The sequence below is a fragment of the Cadophora gregata genome (assembly GCF_030347475.1).
Source record: "Cadophora gregata isolate MNR1 chromosome Unknown scaffold_17, whole genome shotgun sequence".
NCBI lineage: Eukaryota > Fungi > Ascomycota > Leotiomycetes > Helotiales > Ploettnerulaceae > Cadophora > Cadophora gregata.
The window spans coordinates 868,515-887,550 of NW_026695940.1; the positions used below are offsets into that span (position 1 = coordinate 868,515).

At 48.6% G+C, this 19,036-nt stretch overlaps 8 protein-coding genes across 8 annotated transcripts; 3 read left to right on the forward strand and 5 right to left on the reverse strand.

Annotated features, from left to right (window-relative positions):
- Positions 1-1,109: 1,109 nt before the first annotated feature.
- ERV25 (vesicle coat component) lies at positions 1,110-1,963 on the reverse strand (the record flags this gene model as incomplete). The annotated part of the gene is made up of 4 exons (XM_058499551.1): positions 1,110-1,128; positions 1,193-1,496; positions 1,565-1,688; positions 1,751-1,963. 4 exons carry the CDS (start codon positions 1,961-1,963, stop codon positions 1,110-1,112), a joined length of 660 nt encoding a protein of 219 aa, XP_058350595.1.
- A 230-nt stretch (positions 1,964-2,193) lies between these two features.
- On the forward strand, positions 2,194-3,353 carry ONS95_006111 (uncharacterized protein). The gene is made up of 5 exons (XM_058499552.1): positions 2,194-2,246; positions 2,301-2,306; positions 2,389-2,490; positions 2,543-2,683; positions 2,746-3,353. Exons 1-5 carry the CDS (start codon positions 2,237-2,239, stop codon positions 3,045-3,047), a joined length of 561 nt encoding a protein of 186 aa, XP_058350596.1. The 5' UTR covers positions 2,194-2,236; the 3' UTR covers positions 3,048-3,353.
- An 897-nt stretch (positions 3,354-4,250) lies between these two features.
- Positions 4,251-6,792, reverse strand: SNF1 (Protein kinase; the record flags this gene model as incomplete). The annotated part of the gene is made up of 4 exons (XM_058499553.1): positions 4,251-4,770; positions 4,814-5,444; positions 5,531-6,366; positions 6,425-6,792. 4 exons carry the CDS (start codon positions 6,790-6,792, stop codon positions 4,251-4,253), a joined length of 2,355 nt encoding a protein of 784 aa, XP_058350597.1.
- A 1,225-nt stretch (positions 6,793-8,017) lies between these two features.
- Positions 8,018-8,960, reverse strand: ONS95_006113 (uncharacterized protein; the record flags this gene model as incomplete). Its single annotated transcript, XM_058499554.1, has 3 exons — positions 8,018-8,093; positions 8,206-8,759; positions 8,868-8,960. 3 exons carry the CDS (start codon positions 8,958-8,960, stop codon positions 8,018-8,020), a joined length of 723 nt encoding a protein of 240 aa, XP_058350598.1.
- A 278-nt stretch (positions 8,961-9,238) lies between these two features.
- GLN1 (glutamate--ammonia ligase) lies at positions 9,239-10,964 on the reverse strand. Its single transcript, XM_058499555.1, has 6 exons — positions 10,750-10,964; positions 10,634-10,680; positions 10,536-10,581; positions 9,952-10,468; positions 9,482-9,903; positions 9,239-9,433 (listed from the first exon to the last, which is right to left on the reverse strand). Exons 1-6 carry the CDS (start codon positions 10,783-10,785, stop codon positions 9,413-9,415), a joined length of 1,089 nt encoding a protein of 362 aa, XP_058350599.1. The 5' UTR covers positions 10,786-10,964; the 3' UTR covers positions 9,239-9,412.
- A 1,176-nt stretch (positions 10,965-12,140) lies between these two features.
- Positions 12,141-12,566, forward strand: ONS95_006115 (uncharacterized protein; the record flags this gene model as incomplete). The annotated part of the gene is made up of 1 exon (XM_058499556.1): positions 12,141-12,566. One exon carries the CDS (start codon positions 12,141-12,143, stop codon positions 12,564-12,566), a length of 426 nt encoding a protein of 141 aa, XP_058350600.1.
- Positions 12,567-14,990: 2,424 nt separating this feature from the next.
- On the reverse strand, positions 14,991-15,413 carry ONS95_006116 (uncharacterized protein; the record flags this gene model as incomplete). Its single annotated transcript, XM_058499557.1, has 1 exon — positions 14,991-15,413. The coding sequence occupies one exon, from the start codon at positions 15,411-15,413 to the stop codon at positions 14,991-14,993; it is 423 nt and encodes a 140-aa protein (XP_058350601.1).
- A 1,899-nt stretch (positions 15,414-17,312) lies between these two features.
- Positions 17,313-18,847, forward strand: ONS95_006117 (uncharacterized protein). Its single transcript, XM_058499558.1, has one exon. The coding sequence runs from the start codon at positions 17,468-17,470 to the stop codon at positions 18,827-18,829; it is 1,362 nt and encodes a 453-aa protein (XP_058350602.1). The 5' UTR covers positions 17,313-17,467; the 3' UTR covers positions 18,830-18,847.
- Positions 18,848-19,036: the final 189 nt, after the last annotated feature.

Genomic DNA, 19,036 nt, shown 5'->3' on the forward strand with positions numbered 1-19,036 from the left:
CCACTTCTGGCATATGTCGACACCAGCTGTCAGAAGTTCTGAGCTCAACAAATGATGGCATATCATACTCCAGCACTTGCATTGGTGCATGTGAGGCCTTGGATATACTCCACAAGTTTGCCATTCGAAGATCTCTTACAGGCTGGCGGATGGTTTGAATGCCTCCCAGTGAGATGATGTAACTTGCCATCCAATACCGAAGGTAAACCATCAATTGGACCAAGCGAAAGCTACCCCTCAGCATGGAACCACCAATGCCATTAGCCAGAAAGAGTCGATTAGGTTCTTCTAAGAACTCTTTGCAAGACTTGAGGGCCATTGAAAGCCTTATTTAGACGTCACCATCGCTGACGTAGGTCCGCCAGTCGCGAAAGTCAGATAGTGGCATATAAAAAGTCATGCCAAAGTACTATCCTTCCTTCGAACCTCCATTTCAAGCAGAATAGTACCATTTTCGAATCAAGTTACCATGTCCACAAATCACGGTAGAAGCCATTGCGGCCAAACTGAATGGGATGTCAAGCTCAACGAGCGGGCCCATATCTTGGTATGATTTCCGAGGAGGTGTGCCACTCTACTAAATCCCGAAGTGCCACTTCGACACCTGCAAACAACTCGGTGGAGGATCATACTCTCTGCAGAATGTCATGACAAAAAACAACAGACACGTGAAGTGATGACTTGCTGATATGAGAGTGTGCGTGCAACGCCTCCTCTGAGTCATTTTTCTTGCCTCTGTGCTGTTCAGGTCACACACAGATATCGTTATTAGCTTAACGATCATGATATTCAACTGGGTTGTTTCACAAAATTACCGTCCAGGCATAAAATATGATAATCGAGTACCTGTAGAGGATGAATAACGATCAGCGACCTCTCGAGCGGTTATTGTGTTAATCGTGTATTTTGTCATTGCTTTTTTTCCAGGAGTTGCAAACAGCTCAGCAGAGACGTTGATACTCGCGGCCATGATTGCCCCTGAACATAAACCACCCGCCCTCCTAGTTTCGTAATATACCTTTCTATTTCTACAGCCGGTAATAACACATCGGTACTTGCCGTAGAAGTTGCCTGCCCCTGGGCCTGACTATGAATTATCGTCCAGGAAACTAGATGAGATGCTTTGATCTGTGATCTCGCGATTAGCAACATATCCTCAAGCATCCCCGGCTCCATTTCCAAGTACACATACCTGAAATACGCCCGCAAATAAATGACCTGCCACGCTCCCAATGCTACCAGCATGCCCATGGTACCAAAAGCAAACCACTTCACTCTGTTATTCGTGCTCTCATTCGTATCTCTGAGCTTCTGTTCGCGGGATCGTAAGTAGTCCATCTCGGCGACAATCTCAGCAACCATCTCCTCCATGCGCCTCAATTCGGTTTCGACCGGCTTCAGCTTCTCAGTTGCTTGAACAGCAGACCAATCCTTGGCATCCGCGCCAATGTCGATGTCGAGTTCGATATGACGGTATGGGTTTGATACTCCAGTAGCTGTACGCAGAATTATTTAGCATGCTGTTCTCTTCAACGTGGAGTTGTTGTCTATGGGCGTTGCTTACTGCCGGAGAAATGGTTCTCGAAGCATACATCAAATGATGCATCAGCGTGAGAAGTAAATGCCATTCTCTTCTCGCCCACTACGTCCTTCGGTCGTCCATATTCATTTCCAACCGCATCTTTGATCTGCAATTGTCCATCAGTCCCCTTCATTGAATGCCTCCGAACCAATTGCCCAAGCTACTCACATGCATATTAAGAATCATTCCATCGCCCTTCGAACCATCCACAGTAGCCGTGACTACAACCAAAGTGTCTTTCGCAACGAAATTCCGAATACATCTCGTCCCCCTTGTGTCCCCTTTACTGAAAGCCTCAATGTCGAACTTGAGCGCCTGCACGCAGGACAGGAAGAAGAGTACGCTGCAAAGCGTCCGCAGAATGGGTTGTGAAAATGCCATGCTGCTGGTTGAATGAGCCAGTATCGTGTGAGGTTGTGGAGGAAGAAGAAGCAGCTCCTCGCTCTGCTCTCACTACCAACTGGTCGCGTAGAGTGAAGTAGGGGGTTTTTAGAACGTGGCTCTTTTTGGTGCAAGGATGATGCTTTGCAGGGGTTCGCCAGTACTGCTTACATAAGTAAGTTTATTCGCTTCTCGAACTTCTGTGAAAGGCGGCGCAACTCGCGACCAGACGACAACCTGAACCCCACGACATCAAGCCAGACCTCATTCAAGATGCCCAAATGTAAGATAAAAACTCGCGATCAAAATCTGTGACATTGCTAACTTCTGCTTATAGTCTTCTGTAAGTCGTCCTCCGGCGCAAAGACCCAATACTTCTGTCCGAACGCCCAATAGCTCCAAGCACAAGACTGACCTCCACCCAGGTGATTATTGCGATGTGTACCTCACACACGATTCCATGAGCGTCCGCAAAGCTCACAACAGCGGTCGAAACCATCTGCGAAATGTAGTCGACTACTACCAACGTATGGAACCCTTTCCCAGACCCTTCAACCAATTAGCTAAATCCAGCTTTAGAAATCGGTCATGAGAAAGCCCAGTCTGTTATCGACTCCATCACCTCTTCGTACGCCGCAGAAGGCCAATCCTCGTCGAATCCAATGCTCGGTCAAAATCCAGGTGTACACGCTCCTCCTCCACCATTTCCCTTCCCAGGTGGTACGTATTATGCTCCTACACATGGCCTTGTACAAAGGGAACCAAACTAACCTCTGAGCCAGGCGTTCCACCACCACCCTTCGGTATGCCCGGTCTCCCTGGTATGCCTCCCATGCCAGGTATGCCCGGAATGCCCCCACCAAACGGCATGATCCCCCCTCCAGGCGGCCGAGGAATGCCTCCAATGCCACCATTTCCAGGCGGACTTCCATTCCCTCCACCAGGCGGTCTCCCTCCTAACTTTCAATTCCCGCCTCCTGGAGGTCTGCCCCCCAATTTCCAATTTCCTCCGCCGCCACAGGGTATGAATGGTCCACCAGGAGGACCGCCAGGTGGAGGACCTCCCGCTGGTGAGAGACGATAAGTTATGAAGATGCGAAAAGAGGAGTACGTTGAGATCTAGGAAAGGCATGTGTACGGGGATAGTGAGATGAGTCAACAAAAGCTCTACTCTGTTCCACACTACGAAGACAAGGTCGAGAACCGATAAGAGGATTGGTGGGATTGTGCACGGCGTTTTGGGGGCTCATAAGTGGCGTTCGATGGGTCGAAAATGTAATTTTAAGGCGATGACCACACAGATGGATCGATCTTTCTGCCGCCACCCTTGTAACTACCTCGTGATGATGGTATGAGAATGGAGACTGCAAAGTTCAGACTGACAAATAACTTCTTGCTTTCTGCTAGTTGCATTTGCGTGAATCAAAGCTCCCAGATTCGAGCAGGATCAAAAGGTTCTTGATACGTTTAATGAGTCTATCTTGTCACACATCGCAGTTCACAAGGCTCTGCAGTAGACCCAAGAACGACACGAGCATACTTTGACTTGACGAGAATCTCATACAAACAAAGAGCTGCTCTTCGTACACAATGAACTTATCATCTCAAAACGGCATTCTTGAATTCAATTCCTATGCCTGTTTTATGACCAATTATGCCCTATTATCGCACACAAAAGAGGGGAGATTCAATGATCGCTTCATCGATCTTTTCTTCCATGCTTCCAGCCCATCAATTAAACTTTCGCCTTCCCATCTTCCCCTATTATTCCAGCCTATGAAGGAAGTCTCGTATCTGTTGGGATTGAGTCGTACGAAGTTCGCTCAAGGAGAAGATGAGTCATAGCCGGGCTCCAGTCATGCAAACAAGAGGCTGCAGTTCCACAACAAGACAGCAGCAGTATTTTAGATACCAGGCGAAGAAGTCAGACGATTGAGGTACGAAAAATACTGTCGAGACGACGGAAACAAATCGTTCGGCCTTGGGTTACTTGCGTGCTCTCTTCCGGGTATTTCAACCGACCATCCTGAAAAAAATAATCAATCGCAGAAAGAATAACGCCATGCTCAATTGATCGCTCACGATGAAGTACCCTCACTCCACTCGCCAGTAATACCGTCCATGCCTTCATGTTGCGTCCCGGATGCCATTCAGTGTCCGTTGAGAAGTGTCAGTCAATAATCCTTCAAGGTCTAAGGGCTGTTTTGTCCTCCCATTCGTTGCCTCATCCCATCGTAGACCAGATCAGCTGTAGCTACCTGATTCTCATGATGCAAATTTGATTCGCTCAGTCAGCTTCTGCGAGCTGGATGATCAACTTGGATGCCAGATCCAGGAATGGGAATGGGGACGTGATATCCTTCTCCTCAAACAGCTGTCCTTCAGCGGTCTCATATCCTGCGCACTTGAAGTCGACTAGGTATACGTTAGGTTCCATTTCATAAAGTTGTATGTCGAGATGCATGACAACGTTATCGATCGGTTCCGCATTGGAGAATTTGGGTGGGGACGATTGGTCCTGGGAAGGAAGGGAGCCACCAGCACTGCTGAGAGAAGCTATTGATTGCCGCCGAAGGTCTAGAGAGGATGAGTGAGTGGATCCAGGAGGGATAATTCCAGGAGGATACATGCCATCTTTCTTCCACCGGACGCGGATTACCCAGGGGTCTGCGGGCAGTTTATATGTTGCATTTGGATCAATGCTACTGAATCGCATGTTGCCAGTGGAATCCTCGCCTTGGCTCATGGACTCGCTGTGGTGTAGAGACGCCCCACTGCCATTGGATACGAAGCTGTTGTTATTGGTTCTAGAACGATTAGCGACATCTTCAAACAGGCTTCTAGACGTACCTATCGTCGTCGCCGGATTCTCGTCGAGGAGCCCATTCATCATCGACTACCCACTCTGCGCCAAGCTTTTGAAGTGCTCTATAAATGCACCCAATTGCCTCAAGAGGTTGATTTCGTGACCGAATACCAAACTGCCACTTTGTGGGCTTGTTCTTCTTTTGAGGGACTGGAGTCATTCCAGCAGGCCGCTTACTAGCTTCATCTAGCTTGAGTTGACTGCGAGAATGGGGATTTAGACGTCGTGCTGTTTCAGCCTTCTCGGCATCTGTTTGAGCATGGGGCTCTTCGACTTCCGAATGAGCTGTTGACAATACGTTTCCAACATTTCTACCTGTACGTCGAGCCTCCATGTAATCTCGATGATATGCAGGTAAACTGCTGGGAAGGATACCGATTTTGCTCACATAGGGCCGGACTGATCTATCCGTTCCGATAGAGCTAGAGGAGCGGGGTGACATTGCATCAATGAGTGGGCTTGGACGGATAGGAAGTACAGCTGGACTGCCAGTGGGTTCCTTGACTATGGGTGATTCGGGCGGAGAGCCAATACCTCCTAGCTTAATGCCATCATTCCAAGCTGGTGGCGAGGGTACTTGAAATAGTAGTTGGCCTTTGTCGTCAGACAAGTTTGCTATTCATAGTCAGTATTCGATATATTTAAACCCTACACTTGCAAAGACACAGACATGGTTTCCTTGTCATGCTGGGAATACTCACGATTTGCTTGCATGAGCTTATTTTCTCGGACAATCAGATAGGCGTCCTTGATAGCAGATGGCTCTTCGGCTGCCAGAGCTTCCTGAACATCCTTGATACCATAACCCATAGTCTTACTGATCTTCTCGGTGACCTGGTCATGGAGCTTCTCCTGGACAGCCGGACTAGCATGAGGGGCAATAAGTTTCGGGGTGATAGCCTTGCTGGGATCCACACCAGTATCGAGAAACTCCTCAACGGGAGGCTGGAGGTATGCAGGTAGATTCTTCATGAACCATGGATCCAAGCGAATTTCCTCTATAGTAGCTCTGTGAACTGGGTTTACAGCCAACATCTTTTTGATCAACGCAGATGCACCAGAGCTCATGTAGTTGGGAACCACATAATGACCCTTGGCGATTTTCGCAAAGAGAGACGGGATATGTTCATCGTCGAATGGCAATCTTCCCACCAACAAGACATACAAGATTACCCCACAGCTCCATACGTCGACTTCAGGACCAGCGTATAATTTGCCGTTGATGACTTCTGGGGCTGCATAATTTGGACTCCCACAACTCGTCTTCAGAAAATTGCCATCTGTCATGATATTGCTCAATCCGAAGTCAGCAATCTTGACATTCAGGTTCTCGTCTAGGAGAAGGTTCTCAGGCTTGAGATCTCGGTGTACGATCTTGTGTCTGTGGCAGTATTCGACGGCGCATATGATCTGCTGGAAGAATCTCCTAGCTTCGTCCTCCTTCATCTTCCCGTTCTGAACGATATAGTCGAAGAGCTCCCCACCAGCATATTCGAGGACCATGATAATCTCGAGTTGGGTCTTGATCACCGTGTATCTGCGAGAACGTAATTAGCACTTCTCTCATCCCCTGCCAACGGAACACTTAGACATACAGCTTGATGATGTGAGGGTGTCTGAGCAATTGCAGGTATTCAATCTCCCGCTCCACCCGGCCAGCCATATCTCGACTGATCAACTTCTTCCTAGCAATAATCTTCAAGGCCACCTGCTGATTCGTAACACGATGGACAGCCAGCTTTACTTTTCCAAAGGAGCCTTCGCCGAGTGTACGAATGATCTGGTAGGCACCGATACGCTGCTCTGCCTTCTTCTGGGGCACAGGCTGCTCAACGGAACGGTGATTGTTGCCATTTGGACGGCGCGAGCTGGCATCGGGAGGCTTATTATTTGCGCGACGGTTTGCGGAGGGAGCAAGAGAGATCTCGAGCTCACCGTCTTCGTAGGCCCCGTGAGGCATCATTGCTGGGGGGGGGGGGGGGGGGCTGTTGTTGCTTTTGGGAGAGCCCGGGGATTTGATTGAGGGGTGGAAGAGCCGCCCCACCAACACTTCGTGGGCCGCCTGAGTTTCACGTCTTCAAGACTCTGAAAGGTGAGGTTGTATGATGATTCAAAGCGTGCTCACGAAATTATTGTAGGCATGCTGCTGCTGGGAGAGCCGGGAGAGGAGAGCGCGTTGGGTCCTCTGGTCTCACTTCTTGATATTGTGACGTTTTTGGGGTTGTCGTTGGGAGGTTCCAGAGGTGGGTGTCACAAAGAGCTGCGAGTTCGGTCAGGCTGTCAGTCCACTCCAGTAAGCGACGCTGTCTTGAACGTTCCAGGTTGACTCTTGACTTTGTGGGGTAATCGCTCATGAGCTAGTTGAGTAAATCACCAAGGCTTAGATTAGACATTCACGCTGTTCAGAAACTGATTCCTGTCGTATTATAAGACTTAACCTTGTCTGCTGACGAAGTGAAAACCAGAGATATAAGTAAGAGACTGTCCGTGATACGGGCGTATCTGATTGATTTGCATGGGTGAGTGTATGTACAGATCCTGAATGCCTCCGAAGCTGTTTTCAAATACCTTGACCCTTCGCAACTTCAACAATAAGTGAAGAAGAAATTCATGCATACAAAAAACATTCACTTTGCTATGAAACCAGCCGTGTCCCATGTCAATGTTCGGAGTCCAGAATATGTCCACTCCACTGCGTTCGGGTAGAAGCAATGAATTGGCTGGGATACTTCTCAATATCAAATACGAGTAAAGTCAAAAAGTAGTTTAAATCCACAACTCAACGACCCAAGAAGACTTCGTTTCATCCCGTATTTCAAACATACAATACCCTTCTACTCCTTTCTTGTCCCCATCAGGGCAAACTCCAAGTGACGTAAACACTCACGAATCTATGGATCCACGTATGCAGATGCGATCGATCATCGGTGTAACACTCCATCCTGATCCTTTCATTCTGGGTCATGTTTAAAGCGGAAAATTCGACCAATAACAAGGGGCTTGCTTTCAATACCTCCGGCCGTAATCATCTTTCCTCATCCACGACGGCTTTGTAGAGAGTGATGTCGGTTTTGTCCGTCCAGTCAACTCCTATGATATCATACAAAACCTTCTGTACTTGTTGCAGAGATGGATATCGTTCTAATCCAACTTATCTTACAGTCGACTCCTGGCAACAAGTCACTTGGCTACCTGAAAGCTTTCTTCTCTTCCTCCATCAACCGTTCGACCAACTTGCCCCTCAAGAAATCGCTCAGCCCCAATCTACTCACAGTCAGTAACCATCCACAACCTCAACCTCTTCAGCCAGTCGAAAGTCTTTCATGAAACCAGTAATTTCCAAGCCACCAAACAAAAGGAAATAAATGAAACTCACATCCCTTCCCTCGTAATCACTCTGTAGCTCCCACTCTCTTGCCAATTTCCTCGAGTCCCTCCTTCGCTCTCCACAAACTCCCCCCTCCCATCCACCTCCAAACTACCAAAGATATCTTCCGGCCACGCAATCCTCCCATAGTCAGGTGGCGCCCTCAAATCACTAACATGTACCCATCCGCCCTTCCCTCCTCCCCCAGCTCCACCCTGCGAACTCGCACCTCCCGCTCCAACACCAGCTTGTCCTCTCTTAGCCGCACCTCGTCCTCCTCTTCCACTCTGATTCTGCTGTGGGAAGAACATGCCGCCGGACCCTAACGCAGACCCAGAACTCGAGGCAAAAGCTGCAGCCTGGCCTTGTATATAGGGATCGGATGGGGCGTGGAGACGGAGGACATCGTAGAGAATGCGCATGAAGTGTGGGTTCTCTGTGACAGAGGTGGGTGTTGGAGGGAGGGCATTTGTTTCTCCAATTGCTAAGGAGGAGGTTGGAGGTTGGGTTGGGAGGAGGGTTAGGATGTGGGAAGATGGTGATGTAGGTGAGGGGAAAACATACTGTTGAGGGAGATGTTAGTAGATGTGAGGAATACTACGGCTTTTGTGAAGATAATGAGGAGAGAGGAAGTTGCTCTGGCGTTTATTTTAACCACGAAAGGCACTTACAATGTGTGGATTTGACTGAAGAGTTGATATTGACCGAATTGGCGTCTTGAGTGAGCAGCGGATTGCTGCTCTAGGCAGTATTGTGAAAAGCATGGTGGTGGAATCTGGGATGGATATTTTGTGCTTTAGAAACTCTGAAGCTTTGGGATTATTTTGGGACTTGGGAGCTTGGACTTCCTGCACGTCATCAATGCATGGCACGAGGCTGACAACGCTTTGAAGAAGGCTGTGACCCCTCAATTGAAGCCCCCAAGATCTTTAGATCATCGCCTTTTCCTCTCCGAGTAAACATAAAGTCCTAGAAGCCCTTCTATGTATGTCAGAATGAGGGAAACGATCAATAGTTGAGACACGTGACAGAACATAACGGTGAGTTTTAAATTTTGTATCGATTTGTATGCGCAGTTTACATGGCAACTCTGTAAACTAGAGAGCAGGCAGTAAAAACATCGCTTGCAGAAACGGGCAATCCCAAGGGCTTAGAAATCACTGCGCCAATCTGTACACGCCCAAACCCATCCAAACCAGTTTGAACACCTCTAAATCTACTCAACGGAACCATAGATCTAGATGAACGTTAGCTGGAGTTGATTTCATGGAGGGATCGAACTTACAGTCTCCATCATAATACCAGTAATTTGATAAGGATCGGCATTTGAAGCCGGTCGTCTATCCTCAAAGTAACCATATCCCTTGTGACCACATTCTCTGGGGATACGGATGGAGCAACCACGGTTGGCAACACCATAAGTGAAAGAATCGATGCTACCAGTCTCATGTCTGCCGGTGAGACGTAGAGTGTTGTCCTCTCCGTAAACTGCGATGTGCTCCTTGTGGCGACCCTCAAGCTTCTTGATAGCGGCTTCGATGTGCTTCATGCCACCAGGCTTGCGCATCTCCTCACTGGAGAAGTTGCTGTGAAGACCAGCTCCGTTCCAGTCACCTGGAATTGGCTTGGGGTGGAATGAGATCTTGGCACCAAACTCCTCAGCGATACGGTGAAGGAGGAAACGTGCGAGCCAGAGTTGATCGCCCACTGGTCCGATGTCAGAAAGATTCCAGAAGAAAGATACACACTACTCACACTCGATGCCCTCACAAGGACCAACCTGGAACTCCCATTGCGCTGGCATAACCTCGGCATTGGTACCAGAGATCTTGACACCAGCGAACAAGCAAGCCTTGTAATGAGCCTCAACGATATCTCTGCAGTAGACCTTGCCAGTTCCAACACCACAGTAGTATGGGCCTTGTGGGCCGGGGAAACCGCCTTGTGGCCAGCCGTATGGTCTGTCTAGTTGATCGAGAAGAGTGTACTCCTGCTCAAGACCAAACCACGGCTTATGCTCCTTGTGCGCCTCCATGAGCTTAGCACACTCATGGCGGTAGTTGTACTTGTTTGGGGTTCCGTCGGGGTCCCAGCACTCAGTGATAACCAAGATGTTGGGTGCGCCGCGGAATGGATCGGGGTAGATCGCGACGGGTCGGAGGTAGACGTCAGAGTTGTCGCCAGGGGCTTGGCCGGTCGACGATCCATCGAAATTCCACTCGGGGAGATCTTCAACCTTGAAAATACCGTTTTCTGGAACTTTGGTGAGGGTCTACAAGCACAGAATGTTAGATGTTGTCTAGAAATGACTCGCAGTGGCGCAATAGGCGGGATCTCACCTTTGACTTGGTACGGACACCACCAGAAGCATCAATCCAGATGTACCTTTCCGTCAATTAGAATGTAGATCTGGTATATCTCGATTCAAAATACTCACTCTGCCATAGCATTTCCCTTCTGGTCAAGGGACATGTATTTCAGGAGCTACACAATCGTCAGCCTGGTCTGGTCTGGTCGTGGCGGGGGGATTTCGGAGATCGGGAAATGGCTCACATTGGCAGTGTACGAGACGGTAGTAGAGCCTGCCATGTTTGCGATTTTGGGGGAGTAAAAATGGGGAGATTTGGTAGTGGGTAGTGATGCGAGGAGCAATGGTCAACAGACAGCGAGTCTTGTTGCGTTGAGAAAATAATGAAGAGAGAGAGGGAGAGGGTGGAAGAGCGAAGATCGGGACCTGGTTGACTTTATGGTTGAAAGAAAGCCCTCCGATAAGGATGGGGGGGGGGGGGGGGGGGGGGGGGGGGTCCTAGGTTCGGCTAAATAATCGTAGCGCGGGTGGGCTGGCGGCGGCGCTGGTGCTGCGTTCGTGGGTGGATGGCTTGGGGAAGCGGATGGGATGAGGTGGATGGAGACCAGGGGAGGGATGATGGATGTCCAATCTCAGTTGTGCTGACCAGGTAATTCTCGAGCAGAAGAAGCAATATTAATGCCAGAGCGTGGTGAGGTACATAATCTCGCTGCAAGGTTTCCTTTGCTTCTTACTACTACTAAGGTTAAGCGGCCTGGCATGATATCCCTCATTTCCAAAATTTCTTCGAGCACACGACAGCGTCCCTGACCAGCTTTTGCGGCAATTATCGCATCGGTCTGTGATGGCGTCGGAGAAGACTTCGTGGAAGTTTGCACCTTTGCACTTTGAATATGCAGTTGCTTGCAGAGACCCTCCTCTCCAGCCACGGCTTCCCGATTTGTCCCTCCCCCCAATGTGCATTTCAACCGGGTGTGCTGTGGATGTATGCAGCGAGCGAGGAAGGGAGGGAAACTTAGAGTTTTGTTCCTGCTTGCACTTTTTCCGTATGCGCACGCACGCATATAAAACTTAACAATCAATACTTGACTACAAAATATCACCACGGGCGGAAGGGAGCAAAGTGTCCGTCACTCAACTTACAGTAGGAGTGTCAATGTCGCCGGGCTCACTTGGGCTACCAACGGTAGGTAAAGGTAAAGGTAAAGGTAGGACACGATCGATCTTGAAGCCCAGCTCCGTTCTGGAATGAGGAGATCATCGCTGCGTCCGATACTCCTGTATGAACCACTCGAGATCAGCTTCCTATCCCAGCCACAGAAGACCATGATGTCGTCGTCGCCCAAGCATCAATCTTCAATCTTCACCAGCTATCATTGCCTATATCAGACAGACACATTCTAGCCCCCCTCCGGCCAGATACACAACCGTTCATCGACCCATCGTATCGTGAGGAGCTTGAGACATCGACATCCTCAACCTGCACGACGACCAACCTCACAACAGTTAAACAGTCGCACTGCGTCAGACAAGCCAGGGAAGTGCTGCCGGGTAGCCATTCACCGCAGCTCATCCTGCTCATCCTGCTCCTCTTGGTGCGCTTCCCCCACCATGTCATGCCAGCCCAAGCCATGCCATGCCATGCGGTGCGGTGCCTCACGCCAACAGCAACCGAAGCAACACTTCCATTTTCTTTTCGTCCGTCACTCTGCAAACAACTCCCGCGCGCCACGGAACAGCGAGCATTGTTGCTCTGTGTCTGCCGCCCACGCTTCTACTCCTTCCTCCCCGGCTTCTTTTGTTGAGATCTTCCCCGACATTTCACGGTCGAGCCGATGGCGGTGTCCAGCTCTTACAAATGGAAATGTTCTTACGGGACAATGGCAGAGATGCTCACGACGTCGTGGAGCCGTTCCACCAGTCGGCGGGCTGGCGGGGTAGAGTCCTGCCCTGGCTGGGTCTCCTGCTGCGCCCAGCCCGTGGCTTGGAGATAAGGGAAATGCAGGGGCCGGCACCCCGATTGAGCGCTGTCATTGGCCATATGAGTAACGACGTCTTGTAAAACCCGCCCGCCATGGAGACGGCCAATGAGAGACTGGGTGAGATATTGATCTTCAAATATATCTGGAAACCTGAAGGGATCCAGGACTTCGGGTCGCCGACACGTGACTGATTTGTTGTGTCCTTCCAGGTTCCCTTTTCATTCATTTCTCTGCCGTCTTTGCCCTCCCACAGTTGTTATTACTTTCCACTCAAATCTCGTCAGCTTCATGTCCGACGTATGTGTATTCCAGCGGTGTTTTGCTTGCTTCGTGATCATTTGACATTCTGTGTTCCGGGCTGGGCTTCCCGAGTGGACTTGGCACTACTACTCGTGTACAAGTGCTCTCATGAGTCAGAAATGTCCAAAAATACATTCCAAGAGTACGAGATCACGAAGCCCAACAGTTTGGCCTCGCATTGCTCAGACGAACAATATGCCTTGGTTTCTAGCTGCTGAACTTGTTTCACATGTCGTCTTTCGGATGCGGCAGGCATACTCTTTGTCATAAGATGACTGGCAAACGTCAGATGGTTATGGCTGTGTCAAGCAACTCGCCACCACAGGATCTTGGCATATAAAGCCCCTATCTGCGAGACACAGTTTCTCAAGGTTCAAATCGAGTATCGTGGTCGTCAGGGCAGAGCCACTTCCCAAGTTACCCCGCCATCAGAGCCACAGAACGGCCCACATATCAGCCCTATCACTATCCCCTGACGATCTCCAACGAGTAGAAGGTTGAGACTTCTCTCAATTCCTATGGAGTCCACGACTGCCGGATTCCATATTGCGGTTGTGCCGAATTGTCAGCCGGGCCTGGGATGTGAAACCTTGTGGTCCTCAGGTGTCAATGGTCAAGTTTGCGATTTTAGAAGAAGGCAACAAGGTCAAGATTTCTTTGAATATTACTCGATTGAGGTTTGTCTGCCTCTATATGTGCATACCATGCTGATGATCAATAAATGAGCCCATCTTCGTTGTTCCAGAAGCAATTGGAAGTCGACGCTGGTACGATTGGCTGCTGGAGAGATTTTCTTGACTCCATCTTTCCTGGATATAATTCCTGTATCAGCCTTGTTGTCGCCATTGCAATAGGCAACAGAATATGGGAAATACGTTGCAAATTCAATTGTGCCTTTGCCTTCGCTTTCTACTTCTCATTCGTTTCCGACATGCCCTCTTACTACCGCTCATGCGGACTACTGGCCCATTTTTAAGTTAGCATCTGAGAAGGGTGCCACAGCCCATTGTGAATCCTGATGCTGGGCATGAGAGCTTGTTGCTCTTGGGGGGACTACAAGCTTCCACTAGTCTTTGAACCATTCAGCTTGGGACATTACCCTCTTGTGATTCAGACATTTCATTAGCCGGGTGGTCAAGCTCGACGGTTTTTGAGTTGAATCATATTTAACGACAAGTCTCAAGCTATTTTCAGGGCATTCAGTGAAGCCCGACAGAACATTTGATAATTTTACTAGAGTTCCAATATCCGCTTCCAGTCCTTGGAATGTATGCAAGTGAGGCCGTAAAGATCTTACTCTCATTCCTCAGTCTGCTATCCGTAATTAGGTGACTTCCATTTTACTGTGTACGTACGTATCAAACCGAGCGAAAGATTTTGTCAACACTTGACGAACAAAATGTCAGCAACATGTGTTTTCTGAATTGGGGCTCAGATTTCTATTTAAATGCCCACCTGATTTCAACAACACTTTGAACAGCTAAGGTTTTACTTCTGTCAACATCTAGGATTGTCATGCTAAGTCACGGCGGAATCCTACTCCTCTGACAATTGATTTCCAAATTCTCATTGCTTAACTCCGAACTCCAGTGCTGCTAATCAAACCCAAACCCTGACACCTGAGCCACCACCATGACCATACCGCAACGGATTTCCTTCCGCGTCTCTAAATCAACGCGGTGATTTGAACCATGGGTATTTAAGACTCCGCGAACCTCCTGGCACAAGCCTATTGTACTGCTCCGTGAACTTTTTGCCTCCTGTTTCGACATGGAACTCGGCAGCACTGAGAGGTGGCCCCTGGTCTTCACGGGGGGGGGGTTTGTGCGTGCGCCGATTCCATGCATTGCGTTTGGAACAGCGACATTTCCAGCTGATTCGCCTTCCGTTCCGCCTCGCCCGAGTTCACCCAGACATGACCACTGAACCTGCTCTCGATTTGTCCACCCCACTCATTATCTGAACGCGTTACCACGAATTACATTATATTCGGAAGAAATCGGTTCTCTTTACTTACCGGCAGTGCTGTACACGAAAAAAGTCACTCTGCAGAGACCTTGGGAAGATTTTGGTCGCTTAAATGACTCGTTGGACTTGCCTACTGTTTGTTCGGATGGAGCCAATGACGAGCTATGGTGAAAATCAGTTAAATAAATGAAAAATAACAAAGCTTGACAGCAATGGACATCGCAGGGTGGAACAGCTCACCGAATGATAACAAACACCTTCTTCTGAGTGTCAGGAATGACAAAGACCGCATCATCTCCCACAACATGATTCTCCTCGGAGAACTGCTTCTGCAATACGTTGGCCATCGCTTGTCCGGTACTCTGCTTAACGTTCTTGTCGCACCACATGAACTCCACTGTCCTCGACGGGGTTGTTGTTCGATGGAGGTAGACGCCAAGCAAACGTTGGATCAGCCATATCACCTTCAGCGATATCAGCGTTGGGTAGAAGCACTCAAATGCCATTGGTTTGTTCGGGACTCGGACTTGTTGGCAGTTTTGGTGGTTGAATTGGGTGATGTGTGATGGGAGAAGATCAGCAGTTGCCGGGATATAAATATAACAAAGACGTCCAAAGAAGCCTTGGAAAAAAATTCTAGTGGTATCCAGAATAAGCATACAGGGATAATTCGCTTCGAGATCAAACGGTTTAGGAGAAAGAGGAAGTGAAAGGAGTGCGCATCGGCGAACAGAGAGGACGAAGAAGGAAGAGTGAAACCGAAGGAGAAATAAAGAAGCTGAGCCTGCAGAGACTTCTCGTCCTTTCCATTATACCACTTCAGGAAAATGCTGTCATAACCTCTTGGTTTTGACAGCATGAGGAGAAAGCTCTACTTCATTGTTCTGTCCCGTCATTTGATAAGAGAGCTTGAAATTATGTGTAGTTCTCGCAAATGGGCCAACCATCACGCCTAGCACACACGTCGGGAGATGATCTGCAGAGCTTCATATTTTGCACGATAGGATGGACCGATTGAAATCCAGAAGAACCAACAGCAAAAGGCTTGACCGCGACAGTTATCTTACCTGGAAATTTGAACAATTATAAAATGTTGGGCCAGATTTATACTAAGAAATGGTAAGTTTCTCGCTTAGGTGAGAGTGCAGCTGGACTTGTTGACTTCTCGCTTACGGGGTGCTGGCTAATCAGGATAAGGAGGCCCGGAATGGATGGGTTGAACAAAGACAGAACGTTTCAAACAAGTCACGCACTTGACACATCTTTTCAATTGGGTGGTCTGTTATGGCTCTGCTCCTTTGACATGACTATCCGTTCTACTCATAACACAATGAAATGTAATCTTAGTCCTCATGCAGATCCCGGCGCGCAATTGTCGATGTCTGAATTTGACCGTCAGATTCTCCGATGGCGCCAAGTGCATTATGATTTAATACCCCATTCTGATAGATCAAGTGCTATCTGTCACACTGTCAGTTCCTAGGCCAGTATTGAAATTGTGTCACTGTATCGACGTTCAGTACGTATTGTTGTAAGTCTGTGGGAAATGGTAGAAGATGTCGGCCATCATGTAGCCTGAAAAAGTTCAAGATCTTGTGCCATACAATATCCAAGCCTCCTCTTCTTTGGGTTCATACGAGCTCGCACTGTCCCCTGAAATGCACTCTTTCGGTGGTCATGTGGCCGTTTGCAATCAAGTGGAAATCTACATTCCGTAAATCGCGGGCTCTCACAAAGGGCTTCGTTTTTGAGTCCCCACCCCAAAGCAGATCTGGAATCCTGATAAAGATTTCTGGCTGTTCTGGGCCAATTCTCTTCACGATGGATGAATAATGCCACCACAACAAATGTTAGTAAGGATATTCATTAGAGTTGGTTTTGGGGTTGTGGGGGTTAATAAAGAAGTAAAGCTAAGACAGGAATGCTGATTTATTTTTGCGACAACATAAAAGGCGAGGAAGTCACTTGTTTCTTTGAAAATTTGGTTGATACTGGTAAACTTGACTTCACAGCTCAGGAGATTTCACTGTCTTTTATACCCCTGCCGGGACCGAACTCTGCTAACGCCTTACCCAACGGGATATCTGCCCTTTGTGAGTTTAGACTTCCTATCAACCTCAAGCCGATAGGTGGCTCATTCTCAATTCAAGCAATATCAAGTCCCGATGTCGAAACCACCCACTTTCCCTCATGACTCATGAAGAAAAAGCAGTGTCCATTATGATGACGAGGTTGAAGACTTATGGTCCTATGGATTTGGGGGGCTTCATCCCGTCACTCTGGGGAGTATCTTTAACAAGAGGTATACAGTGGTACATAAGCTGGGAAGTGGAGGACTCGCAACTGTCTGGTTGGTTTGGGACCAGCTAGATTGCCGTTACGTTTCCTTGAAAATCCTACGAGCGGATCAATTGGAAACATCCAGGGAGGTTCAGATTCATCAATATCTCGCCCGTCTGAACATCGACCTCGAAGAAAACTTCATTTGCCCTCTGTACGATCATTTCTTACACCAAGGCCCATATGGAATTCACATCTGTCTTGTTTTTCCCCTAGCAGGAAAAAGCGTTTGGGACGATGTCCAAACGTCTCTGCCCCAAACTGAGGAACAGACGATTGAACAGGCTCGACAATATGGCCGCCAACTCGCTCATGCTGTAGCACTTCTGCATTCTGTTGGCATCGCTCATGGATGTAAGCACCGCTATTCCCAATGATATCGTTGGCAAGAATTGCTGTACTTAATTTCGAATCAGACCTATCCCAATCCAATGTTCTCACCCAAATCTCAAAATGTCACTATGATTCTCTTGAAGAACTTTACAAGGTCATAGGCGAGCCTGAAAGAGTCAAAGCCACCCGTGGAAAGAAAACCGCTGATGAACGTGATACACTACATCTTGTTAGTTCCGCCGATCTATTGAACCTTCCGCGTACGGGCAAAGTCCTGGTCGTAGACTTTGGTTGTGCGTTCTTTATAGACTATCCTCCTACCGCTGGTGTAGGGATACCTATTGCGTACGCCGCACCAGAGATTCTTTATGAGAAGGTTGATGCAGAGGCTGCCTCGCCAGCTGTTGACCTCAGGGCCACTGGACGTCGCTTGTTCGAATGGTGCCGCGGACGACAGGTCTTCACTGGCTATAATCGAGAAGTCACATCCGCTGCCTCGCCAGCTGTTGACCTCTGGGCCATTGGATGTCTCTTATTCGAATGGTGCTGCGGACAAAAGCTCTTCACTGGCTATGCCCGAGAAACCATATCGGCTGAGTGGACTGTACTTCTGGGAAAGCTGCCTGAGCCATTCTGGGAAGAATTCTCAGGGCGGAAGAAACTCTTCGATGATCACGGAAAGTTGCGGCGGAATCAGAGCCTTCCTTATGTCCTGGAGGAGGTCACTGACATCTCACACTGGCTGAACAAATGCTGGGGTAAGCCAAGTGGGTACAGCAAAGAAATGTCTCGCTTTAATACACAGTCTATGCCGTGGTACCCTGATCACTGGCCAGCTCCACCTCGGATTCCGATATCAGTCAGCAGAGATATGACCAAAGAACGTAGTGTGGTCACACGAATCACGCCTGGCCTCTCTTATAAGACAACTACAACAAATCTTAATGATGAGTCCAATCACCTCAAACCTGACGACGAAAATCTCCAGGTCGAGATAGAAAATTCTCCTCTTGATGTCGGCGTTTCTACGCGAAGTCAACCCAAGAACATTATTGACACGCCTTTATCACGATGTGCTCCTACAAAAGCTCCTATACAACTTCCTCCTGGCGCTGCAGACTTCCACTGTCTTTTGAAGCAACTGCTTGTTTATGATCCGGACCAGCGGCTACCAGCGCTTATGGTCTTGCGACATCATTGGTTTTTGGACAACCCTAAACCATGCGAAGCTAAAGAAATAACTGCAACCCAGGGAGCAACAGACCCAACATCTGCTACTTCCAAGGAGGATGGACCTGAGCCGTCTGGATTAGAGGCTAGAATTCCCACCAGGTGGTCTTTGGCTTTTGACGAAGGGTCACAGAGATGGGAATACTTCCGAAAGCTTGAAGAGCCGATGTAATATAATAGTGAATGAAGGGGAACTTTCCAACTCGAAAATAGCGTGTGGTGGGTTTCACAACGAGCTCACTTACCTAGGTAAGGTAGGTAAGGTATTTGACATGTGATTGTCCAATTATATATTCATTCTCGTGACTCCAAGACCTCGCCATTTCCGAGACTTTCTCATTGACGTGTCTGTCTTATGATCATGGTCCTGTCCAGACCG

Bases quoted from the DNA above. Each gene is read 5' to 3' on its own strand.
- ONS95_006111 (XM_058499552.1), top strand. The intron at 2,491-2,542 runs GTATGGAACCCT...ATCCAGCTTTAG, and splicing joins TGTAGTCGACTACTACCAAC to AAATCGGTCATGAGAAAGCC. The intron at 2,684-2,745 runs GTACGTATTATG...CCTCTGAGCCAG, and splicing joins ACCATTTCCCTTCCCAGGTG to GCGTTCCACCACCACCCTTC.
- ONS95_006117 (XM_058499558.1), top strand. From the start codon at position 17,468: ATGATATCGTTGGCAAGAATTGCTGTACTTAATTTCGAATCAGACCTA.
- GLN1 (XM_058499555.1), bottom strand. From the start codon at position 10,785: ATGGCAGGCTCTACTACCGTCTCGTACACTGCCAAT. The intron at 10,582-10,633 runs GTGAGTATTTTG...ATTGACGGAAAG, and splicing joins AAGGGAAATGCTATGGCAGA to GTACATCTGGATTGATGCTT. The intron at 9,904-9,951 runs GTGAGTAGTGTG...ACATCGGACCAG, and splicing joins TCCTTGTGAGGGCATCGAGT to TGGGCGATCAACTCTGGCTC.